Source organism: Gracilinanus agilis, chromosome 3, assembly GCF_016433145.1.
Source record: "Gracilinanus agilis isolate LMUSP501 chromosome 3, AgileGrace, whole genome shotgun sequence".
Lineage (NCBI taxonomy): Eukaryota > Metazoa > Chordata > Mammalia > Didelphimorphia > Didelphidae > Gracilinanus > Gracilinanus agilis.
This window is the reverse complement of record NC_058132.1, coordinates 417,697,876-417,709,822: the sequence shown is the minus strand read 5'-3', so window position 1 is coordinate 417,709,822 and position 11,947 is coordinate 417,697,876. Positions and strand designations below refer to the sequence as shown.

Below are 11,947 nucleotides of genomic sequence, written 5' to 3'. Positions count from 1 at the left end.
ACTTAAAACTTTTTTTAATCATATTTCAATATTGTTTTATATTATAATTTTATGTAGTTTGAAATTTTCTGAGAAGAGGTCTATAGGCTTCACTTTACTTGTCAGAGGGGTTCATGACATAAAAAAGATTAAGAACCTTGTGTTAAGAGGGTTTATACTCTGTGGGGATGAAGCCAATCTCCAGGTGGAGCTATTTAATGAAATCTAATTTTTGTACTTTTCTCTTAGAAGTTAACATTTTGTAACAGTTTACTTGGATTTTGTTTTATTATTATTATATTTTTAATCATCAGAGACAATTATAAGAAGGATGATGAAAGTCCTCAGAAACTCTGAACCAACTATTAGATTACTCTCAATTTGAGTACATATATCATGGATTGTTTGGAGTCTTATTTTTATAATTTATTGTAAAATCACTCTGTTAAGTGGAAAAATAACTTGCCAGTTTCTTTTACTATTTCCTCCTCTACCCATAAAAAATATAAATTGTCAAATAATCAAATCTCACAGTTTAGTGTTTGAAATATTTTTAAGCCTTTGCTTTAATTTATTTTAGTTTCTTATTAGGTTTCTGATTTAAAGCAACTACTGTCTACTACCAAAATTTGCCTTTAATACATTTAAATATAACAAGAACCTTGTGGTAATCACTATTTAGTATAAAGGCTCTGTAGAAATTGCGGTATTTCAAGATTATTTATCACTCATTTCTGGAATTGTAATATCTTAAAGTTTTTAATTCTCTTTTAAAAAAATATTCTTTTAAACCAGTATTTGAAGTGTCTTAATCAGCTGTTACATGCAAATAAGAAGTCTATATTGCTTATCAGAAAATAAGACTCTTTTTGGTGATTCTTAGATAATGCTTATGATCCTGATGTGAATGCTAAGCAGATATGGATTGATAAGACTGTTATAAATGACAACGTATGCTTGACATTTACTGACAATGGAAATGGCATGACTTCAGAAAAGCTACATAAAATGTTAAGGTGGGTAAAAATGTATATATTTCCTTGAAATTGTTTATGTTTATTGGTCTTGATTATATTTTTTGTTTTAGTGGGATGCAAAATCTGTCAGTGTTGTGGTCTTCTTTTGAAGAGGGGTGAGAATTTCCTTCCTCAGAACACCTTCTCTACACTGATATTTTTGTTTCATTTTTTGGGGTCAAGTTTTTAGATAACTCTGGAGTAATAGTGGAATACACCAAGCTATTACCATATTCTCAACCAAGCTATTGCTAGCTGAGAGCAGATTTCAGAAGGAAAATGGCAAACAGAAGGCAGATAGGTCTGAGGAAAAGATCCCCTATTTGACTTTTTGTTGTATTCTTACAGGTTTCAGAACATATTATTAGAGGCTACTTTATTAGCTCACATTGCAATATTTGGTGAGATCAGATACTTAAACATTATTGATTTTTTTGCCTTCTCATGCAAATTTTTACTACAGTAAAGTCATATTTCATGTCATCTTTTAGTAAATTGATAGAATAGAGAACTTTTCATTAATAGTACTTGATTTCTAAAACTTTATTTTTAAAATTTTTCATCAGTTGCTAGTTGTTTGAGATAATACTTTGTGACCTTGTGAGCAAGCATATCTCTTAATTATATAACTTTTAAAATATGTGGACTCAAAAGATAAGAGAAATCTGTACAGTCCTGATTTATGTGCCTGATTATAGATGCTAAGGAGTGTTTTCTGAGAAATTAAATTCCTTCATAATATAAATCTCATCAAAAAGAGGCAGCATGGCTAGCTGTGGAATCAGGAATGCCTGGATTCAAGTACTCCCTTTGACACAAAGAATATATGACCATGGACAAATCTCTTAGTCCCTCAGTGTCAAGGGCAGTTCTACTTATACTGAGAATTCCCCCATCAGTGAAAATTCTTTCCTCTCCCCACAATAATAAAAAAGTCAAAATACAGTAATATATACTCTAAAACACTGCGTTTTTTCTCATAATTGATCAATTCTTCACTATTTTATCCATGAATTTATCCAAATTTTTGAAATAACTTCTATTTTCATTCTATATTGCCTGTTGAGGTTTCCATTATTCATTGCTCTAAAAGGAATATATGCATATTTAAAATTGTGCTAAAGTTATCCATTTCCGACTTCATAAAGGTATTCTAAAATTTGAACAATTCCATGTTTACTTTATTTCATTTCTTATTTTAGAATTTCAGCAAAGGTGGAAAACTCAGATATTTTCTAGCAGTAATAATATTAACATTTGTATAGTATTTTAAGGTTTATAAAGTATTTTACATATAATCTTATTTAATCCTCATAACCACCCTGTTAGATGTTATAACATAGACCAGTGATTCCCAAAGTGGGCGCCACCACCCTCTGCTGGGTGCTGCAGCCATCCAGGAGAGTGGTGATGGCCACATGTGAATTTGGGGGCAGTGAATAACTGTGAGGGTGCAGTGATAGTATGTGACAGGGGGCACTAAGTAATATTTTTTCTGGAAAGGGGGTGGTAGGCCAAAAAAGTTTGGGAACCACTGACATAGACTTACAGAACTTAAACTGAGATGAAAATCTCATTATAAATTAAGGGTTGAAATTGGAGTATGGCCTTTTCCTTCCTGTAATTTAAGGGAAATATAAAGTTTATTTTTATTTAGTATTTAAAACAGTTTTTCACTTTGAACCTAACATTAAGCAGAGAGCTTTCTACATAAAAGTAGAAAATATGGAGAGGGTCGTTTGTGAAATCATGAATCTCTGTTTCATGTTACTTGCTTTTAAAAAGGTATGTAAGGCTAATCCATTTCTTTCAAAATTGTCCTGTTTACCTCTATGCCCTTCTGACCTTTCTGTATTTCCTCTTTGCTCTTTTAAAAATGTATTAGTGGTCCTCCTTTGTTCTTTTTTCCTCCCCCCTTTGACATCAAGTATCTTTATTTCTTCTTCCTCTATTCTTCATGTTTAAATAAAAAAAGAAAAAAAACAAAACAAAACCTCAACTCTTCGAACAAATAAGCATCAGCAAGCAAAACAAATTCGTGCCCATTCCTAAAAATGCATACCATTTCCTTCCACTGTCAGGAGGTACCATGCTTCATTATATAAAACATCAGGAGATCTGGTGGGTCATTTTTGATCAGAGTTCCTAAGTCTTTCTAAGTAGTTTTTTTTTTCCATGATGTCATTGTATAAGTTTTCCTAGTTCTTTTTACTTTACTCTGCATTAGTTCATAGTTCCCAGGGATTCTTTAGATTTACCTTTAATCATTTCTGATGGTGCAAAATTATTCCATTGAATTCCTATGCTACAGTTTGTAATCCGTGCTGCAACTGATTATTAGCCCCTTAGTTTCCAGTTCTTGTTTTTCTTTTCTTTTTTAAACCACATTTTGGCATTTGAAAGTTAAGTTTTGCTTGTGATTTATTCTTACCTTGATAATATTCGCCCTCTTAACCCTTAACTCTCCATATATCTATTATTTGTTCAGTTTTTCTTCAAGATAAGAGTGAGGTTCATCAAACACCCAATACCCCCAGTTATGAAAACATCAAGTTCCACTGCCTTCTTTCTACACTAATGTATTCCTTTTATTCTTCCCTGGTCTTACTTTTTTTAAAAGTTTAATTAATTAAGAATATTTTCCCATAGTTACATGAATCATATTCTTTCCCTCCCCTCCTCCCACCCCCCTCCTATATAGCCAACAAGCAATTTCACTGGCCTCAATCATATCCCCATCGACCCATGTGATCAAGCAGTTGTTTTTCTTCTGTATTTCTACTCCCACAGTTCTTTCTCTGGATGTGGATAGGGTTCTTATAAGTCCCTCAGAATTGTCCTGGATCGTTGCATTACTGCTAATATAGAAGTTCATTACATTCGATTGTGCCAGAGTGTGTATGTCTCTGTGTATAATGTTCTCCTGGTTCTACTCCTTTCATTCTGCATCAATTTCTGGAGGTTGTTCTTGGTCTTACTTTTTAAAAAACCTCAGAACTGAAAGAATTCTCTCCTGTGGTTTTCTTATTTAATTCCTCTAAGACTCTTTGAGAATATATTGCTATCTTTTCTTCCTATTAGAGTGTTCGCCATTTATTATGTAGCCCTTCTGATTGTTCAAATACATTGCCTATTTAGGTTTCTCATGAGTCTTAATGTTTGCATCTTGGAATTCCTACTGATTGTTGGCCTTTTCATCAAAAATACTTCCGAGTTCTTTATTTCATATATTTTCCCCTTGTAGAATTATACTTGTTTTGCAGTCTTAAGTTATTCGGGCTGCAAGACTATCTCTTTTTATCTTTTGTGATGGTCTCCTTTTTTTCTTGCCTTTGGACTTCTGACTTTTTCTGCAGTTCTAGACTGGAATAAGATATTACAATTTCTTGTTAATTTTCTTGATTAGCTGGGCAGCTTGCGTCTGTTCAGGCAGCCATCTTGGAAAGAAGTCTTGCTTAGGTCTTATAGAATAATGTGCAGATTTTTTACTTCATTAATTAATTGACTTACCATATGTAAAAAAGGTGTTTTCTAACAAGGACCTAAATTTTACTTGAGGAAAACAGTAAGATATATTCTGATTATTAGGAACAAATTTAGAGTCTGCTTATTTTATGTTTATGTCTAACTTTTTGATTATAATAATCTGCGTGATATTACCATTATGGCCAGCAGTTTCTCCAAAGATTTATGAGAGGGCAATGTGGTTTTTAGCCATTTTTGCTTATGAGTTTACCTTGAGTAATAAAATCCACTATGGACTGGGGATGACTGGACTTGTAATTTCATAGAAATTCAGTTTTCCTATAATGACCAGTTTTCCTCTCTGGATTAAGTTTAAATTCAGCTATCCTATAAATCATTTTAATTAAAGAAAATGTTATATCTTTACTAGCTGTCCTTGTACAATGAAAGAAAATGTTATCTATATACTAAAAGTTATTCATGTAGGATTCAGCTGGTCTCAATCAATCAGCTATTTCCTAGCGACAGAATAGAAAGAATTATTCTTTTTGTTAAATCTTGAATGCCTATATAGCTATAACCCCTAGCTTTTTTCTGACTATTTACTGTATATAACTTTAGGATAGTGAGTTTCTTTTTTTAAAAAATTTAAATTAAATAAAATTTTTTGCAAGTTGAACTTCTATATTTTTTAAAAAATATGTTTTTCCACATTTACATGATTCATTTTCTTCCTTCTCTCCCCACTCCTGAATCCAATAAGCACTTCTACTGGATTATACAAATGTTATCGCTTATACCTATTTCCATATTATTCATTTTTGAAATAGAGCAATCTTTTAAAATCAAAACCCCAATCATATACCCATACAAACAAATGATAAGTTATTTGTTTTTCTTCTGTGTTTCTACTCCCACAGTTCTTTCTCTCAATGTGGATAGCATTCTTTCTTAAAGGTCCCTTGGGATTGTTTTGTAATAGCAATCTATTACATTGTATGATTCCACATTGTTTCACTTTCTGTGTATAATTTTCTCTTTGTTCTGCTCGTTTCATCAGTTCCTGGAGGTTCTTCCAGTTCATATAGAAATCCTCCAGTTCATCTTCCCTTATAGCACAATAGTATTCCATTACCATCAGATACTGCAATTTGTTCAATCCCAATTGAGGGACACCCCTCATGTTCCAAGTTTTTGCCACCACAAGGAGCATAGCTATGAATATTTTTGTACAAACATTTTTCATTATTATCTCTTTGGGGTACAAACCCAGCAGTGGTGTTTATGACTGGATCAAAGGGTATGAATTCTTTTAAAGCCCTTTGCACATAATTCCAAATTGCCTTCTAGAATGGTTGGATCATTTCACAGCTCTACCAGCAGTGTATTAGTGTCCCAATTTTGTCACATCCCCTCCAACATTTATTGTTTTCCTTTACCATCATATTGGCCAATCTCCTAGTTGTGAGGTGGTACCTCAGCATTGTTTTAATTTGCATTTCTCTAATCAGGAGGGATTCAGGACACTTTTTCATGTGATTATTGATAGTTTTGATTTCTTCATCTGAAAACTGTCTATTCATGTCCCTTTGACCATTTGTCAATTGGGGAATGGCTTGATTTTTTTGTAAATTTGATTTAGTTCTTTATATATTTGGAAAATTAAACTTTTGTCAGAAAGTTTTGTTATAAAAATGTTGTCCCAGTTTGTTGCTTTCCTTCTAATGTTGGTTGCATTGATTTTGTTCATACAAAACCTTTTTAATTTAATATAATAAAAGTCATTCATTTTACATTTTGCAATGTTCCCTCTCTCTTGCTTGGTCTTAAATTCCTTCCTTTCCCATAGATCTGACAGGTATACTATTCTATGTTCACCTAATTTATTTATGATTTCCCTCTTTATATTTAAGTCATTCACCCATTCTGAATTTATCTTGGTTTAAGCTGTGAGATATTGATCTAAACCTAATCTCTCCCATACTGTTTTCCAATTTTCCCAGCAGTTTTTGTCAAATTATGGGTTCTTGTCCTAAAAGCTGGGAACTTTAGGTTTATCAAACACTATCTTGCTTAGGTCATTTATTCCAAGTCTATTTTCATTGATCCACCCTTCTCTCTCTTAGCAAGTGCCATATTGTTTTGGTGATTACCACTTTATAGTAAAATTTAAGATCTGGTACTGCCAGGCCTCTATCCTTCACATTTCTTTTCATTAGTTCCCTGGATGATGAGTTTCATAAACTGATTAACTACAGTTTTCACAAAGGCCTACTCTGATGCCTCAGATCACCCTTGATTGTAAAACATCAAAGTATAAAATTGAGAAGTATTATACTTGTCAAGGATATTTGCCACTGTGATGAAGAGTATCTAGTATAGAATCCAAGTTAAAGAGATATTTCTTGTGGATGGTGAGCCTGTCCAGATTCTTTATGTGATACTGTATTGATTGTATCAAACACAGAAAAATTTAGAGCCTCTTAGATGAGAACTGGAATCATGACTTTGGCTTAATGAGGCACATAGAAAAAGACCAAGTAGTTAAACTGTCTGTTGTCCATATTTCATTTAATTGAGATGGACATTTGTCATGGGCTAGGCTTCTTTTGTCCCTAAGTAGTTTTGTCCTTTACTGGAACAAAATGACAGACTTGAGCCTTTTTCTGTCTTGATTCTCTCCCCTTTTCTCCTGAGAGCCCTTTGAATGCAGATCTTGTGAGTGAGGCTGTAACCAATTCATAGGCTTTTTTTTTTTAAAACCCCTTATATCTTAGAATTAATATGTGTTGGTTCCAAGGCAGAAGAATGTTAAGGGTTAGCAATTGTGTTAAGTGACTTGCCCAGGATCGGCTAGCTCTCTGGGGAGTATTGGAGGTCAGATTTGAACTCAGAATTCCAATTTCCACACCTGGCTTTCCACTGAGCCACTGCTTCTATAGGCATTGTTAATAGTAGTAGAAACTTGTTTGGACTTTCTTTAGGTGCATATATGTATATATGTATGTAAACACACATAACTCTAACACACACTCGGTCTCTCTCTCCCCTTCTCTTCCCCCTCCTTTCCTTCCTCCCTTCCTTCTTCTCCATCCTTCCCTCCTCTCTCCCTCCCATCTTCCTTTTTCCTACTCTGATCCAGATTTAGTTCTGCATGAAAATTAGGGTATGGAGGATGGTGAAGGAGGTGCCCCTGACCCCTTCTGTTTATACTCTGAGAAAGGCCTGGCCAGATTTCTTTAGTTTTTTGCCTGAGACTTTGCAGAAGATTCTTCTGGATCCTTTAATAATCCTCTGGTACCCTAATTTTTTATCTTGAGCTCAGGTTGGAATTTTTTCTAGTTTGTAAACAGTAGCATAATTAGTAATAGTTCTGATTTATTTTGATGAAATAATCAGTTGCATATTATATAGTTTCTTATATTTTTAATCTCTTTCATTCCAGTTTTGGCTTTAGTGATAAAGTTTCAATGAATGGTCGAGTCCCAATTGGATTATATGGAAATGGATTCAAGTCAGGCTCAATGCGTCTGGGTAAAGATGCAATTATTTTTACTAAAAATGGTGAAAGTATGAGTGTGGGCTTACTGTCACAGTCCTACCTGGAAGCCACAAAAGCGGAACATGTTGTTGTCCCAATAGTAACATTCAACAAAGACCATATCCTTTTGAATGTTTGTTTTTAATGATTATTGTCAATTTTTTTTCTAATGTTGAAGCTTCTGTAGTATAAATCCAACTTGGTTATAATTTAGAAATCATTTCCTTTTTGCATAATGTTATTTGGACTATTATCTTTTTGATTTCAGAATTTAGGTTACAAAAAGAAAGTTACTGAACAAAGACTCTGAATGCCACATGAATAATTTCAAGTAATACTTGTTTTAAATACATATTTTAATTAATAACATTTGTTTTTAAGAATTGAATTCCAAATTCTGTTTTCTTCCCTTCCTTGAGAAGGTAAGCAACATAGTGATTATACATGTAAAGTCATGCAAAATATATTTCTATATCAGCAAAAGAAAACACTCATAAATAAGAAAAAGATGGTTAAAAAAAAGCTTTGAATATGTAATCAGAATTTATGAATTCTCTCTTGGGAGATGAAAAGCATTTTTCATCATGAGTCCTTTGGAATTGTCTTGGATCACTGTATTGCCGAGATTGGATGTCATTCACAGATGAACACCTTTACAATATTGCTGTTACTTTGTACAATGTTCTGGTTTTGTTTACTTTATTTCAATACATCCCAAGTTTTTCTGAGACTATCCTGTCATTTCTTATGCACAGTAGTACTCCATCAAAACCATATACCACAATTTGTTTAATTATTTCCCAATTGATGGACATCTACTCAATTTACAATTCTTTGTCAGCACAAAAAGAACTGCTGAAAATATTTTTATACAAATGGGTTATTTTCCTTTTTTTTAAAAATATCTCTTTGAGATATAGGCCTAGTAGTGATATTGCAGTTTTATAGATCTTTAGGCATATTTCCAAATTGCTTTTCGCAATTGTTGGATCATTTTACAACTCTGCCAGCAATGGATTAGTATCCCCATTCTCCCAGATCCCCTGCAGCATTTGTCATTATCTTTTGTTGTCATTTTAGCCAATCTGATAGATATTAGGTGATATCTCAGAGTTTTAATTTGCATTTGTAGTCATAAATTTGACTCAGTTCTCTATATATTTGAGAAATGCGGCCTTTATCAGAGAATAAATTTGCTATAAATTTTCTCCCCACCTTTTTTGTTTCCCTTCTAATTTAGTTTGCATTGATTTTATTTAAAATAATCAAAAGTATCCTTTTTATATCTTATAATGTTCTGTATCTTGTTTTGGTCATAAAAATATTCCCTTATCTATAGATCTGACAGGTAAACTATTCCATGCTCCCCTAATTTGCTTATGGAATCAACCTCTATGTCTAAATCATTTATCTATTTTGACCTTATTTTGGTATAGAGTTTGAGATATTAGTCATTATCTATTTTCTGCCAAACTGTTTTCTGGTTTTCCCAGAACTTTATATCAAATAGTAAATTCTTATGCCAAAACCTGGGATCTTTGGATTTATCAAGCACTAGGTTATTATGATCATTAACTACTGTGTTTCATCTTATTCTAATAATCTACCTTTATATTTCTTAACTAGTATCAGAAAATTAGGTTTATTTTTGAAAATCCCTGGCTACTTGTAGAATAACTGTATTTACTCAAATCTGTCTGAATTATTTTTTTTTTGTTTTTTTTGTTTTTTGTTTTTTTTTTTAACCCTTAACTTCTATGTATTGGCCCCTAGGTGGAAGAGTGGTAAGGGTGGGCAATGGGGGTCAAGTGACTTGCCCAGGGTCACACAGCTGGGAAGTGTCTGAGGCCGGATTTGAACCCAGGACCTCCCGTCTCTAGGCCCGACTCGCAATCCACTGAGCTACCCAGCTGCCCCCTTGTCTGAATTATTTTTGAAAGATGAGGAAATGTTTTTATTTTACTAAGCAATAGGTTGATCTAATTTTGTTAAAATACATTGATAATATTAAATCTTTAACTTGTAACATACGACAGATCTTAAATTTAGCTGAATCAAAAGCTAGTCTTAGAGCACTTCTGGAGCATTCTTTATTTTCTACGGAACAGAAGTTATTGGCTGAACTTGATGCTATTATGGGTAAAAAAGGAACAAGAATCATCATTTGGAATCTTAGACGGTAATGTATAAATCAGCTGTTAATTATTGCTACGTTGAATGAAATATTTAGTAGTGCTCTTATTGAACTTAGTTGTATAAAGAGAAGATACAGAAATGCATATGCATTGTAAGGTATTCAGAATTATATAGCTTCAGGTTATGTTTTTACTAAAGAAAATTCATAAAGGACATTAATAGCTTATTGCTAAAAATTATGTTTCTTACTTGGGCAAATTGTTTCCTAATTATTTTCCATGCTCTTGACATTTTGTACTCTTTTTTTTTCTCCCAACCAGTAGTCCTCAATTTGGGGTAGCTAGGTGTTACAGTGAGCTTGGAATCATGAAGTCTCATTTCCTGAGTTCAAATCTGGTCTCTGAAATTTACTAGATGTGTAACACTGGGCAAGTCGTTTAACCCTATTTGCCTCAATTCCTCATTTGTAAAATTAGCTGGAAAAGGAAATGGCAAGGTTTGCCAAGAAAACCCTAAATTGGGTTACAAAGAGTCAGGCTTAATTGAACAATGAAAGTTCCCAAATCACAAAAAGAAATAAAGAAAAGGGAACACTAGTAAATGAACTTGAAGTTTGGGGATGGGTGTGAGAGTAATCTACTTTTTCATCATCTTATAGACACATTATTCAAGGGTAAGTGATTAATTGTTGAGATATTAAGATGCTAAAAATATGTATTCCCTGTTCAAGATATGAAGGACTTATTCAGATAACAATTATGAAACTGTGTAGATATATGTGATAAAATAGCTTAAAAGCTTAGTAACTCTTGTCGTTTCTGACTATCTTCATTACTTTTTCAGCTGTGCTTTTAACAGTCTCTATTTTTTAAAAAATGCAGAGACAACAATGGAATAACAGAATTTGAATTTGATAAGGATAAATATGATATCAGAATACCTGAAGATTTAGATGAAACAGGGAAAAAGGGGTACAAAAAGCAAGAAAGAATGGACCAAATTGTTCCTGAAAGTGACTATTCCCTGAGGGTATGTATTTAGCTAAATTAATTTTGGAAATGGTGGAGGTGGAGCCAGGAGAATCATTAAAAGTTCACCTGTTAGTGAAATAAAAGAGAGATAAACTTACATTTATAGTAAAGATATTCTAGATATTTTTAGGTATTCAGAAAAATACATTTTAGAATATGAAGATAAAAATGAGAGGGCTGTTGTATATGAATTCTGTTTATTGATTACACTTGACAAACACTAGTACATTTTTTAACTGAAAGAAGTTTTTTTGAGCCAACTTTTGAGGTACACAGGCATATGAAGCATGTGACCACATTTATTCAGATCTGTGGTATTGTGAGATAAGATAATCTAGGCTTTTATTTTATTGTGTGGGGTAAAATTAATTCATAAACATTTGACACAAATTTGACTGAATGATTTTTTAAAAATTTTTGTTTATTAAACTCTTATCTTCCACCTTATTTTTTTATTTTTATTTAATTTATTAATTTATAACATTTCTCCATGGGATTCATGTTCTATCCCTCCCCTTCTTCCATCCCCTCCCATAACCCACACACAATTTCACTGGGTTTTACATGTGTCATTAATCAAGACCAATTTCCATATTATTGATATTTGTATTAGGGTGTTCACTTTGAGTCAATATCCCTAATTATATCCCCATCCACCCGTGTGATCAGGCAGTTATTTTTCTTCAGTGTTTCTACTTCTACGGTTCTTCCTCTGAATGTGAATAGCGATCTTTTTCATAATTCCCTCAGAGTTGTCCTGGATCATTGCATTGTTGCTA

General features: G+C 32.8%; 1 protein-coding gene across 1 annotated transcript in view; it reads left to right on the top strand.

Annotated features, from left to right (window-relative positions):
• The first annotated feature begins 948 nt into the window (after positions 1-948).
• The window catches only part of MORC3 (MORC family CW-type zinc finger 3), a 58,352-nt gene continuing 47,353 nt past the window's right edge, over positions 949-11,947 (top strand). Inside the window, exons 1-4 of the mRNA XM_044670270.1 lie at positions 949-995; positions 7,906-8,120; positions 10,033-10,180; positions 11,019-11,166. Of these exons, the coding sequence (XP_044526205.1) occupies positions 964-995; positions 7,906-8,120; positions 10,033-10,180; positions 11,019-11,166 (543 nt within the window). The 5' untranslated portion in view covers positions 949-963. The remainder of the gene's footprint in view (positions 996-7,905; positions 8,121-10,032; positions 10,181-11,018; positions 11,167-11,947) is intronic.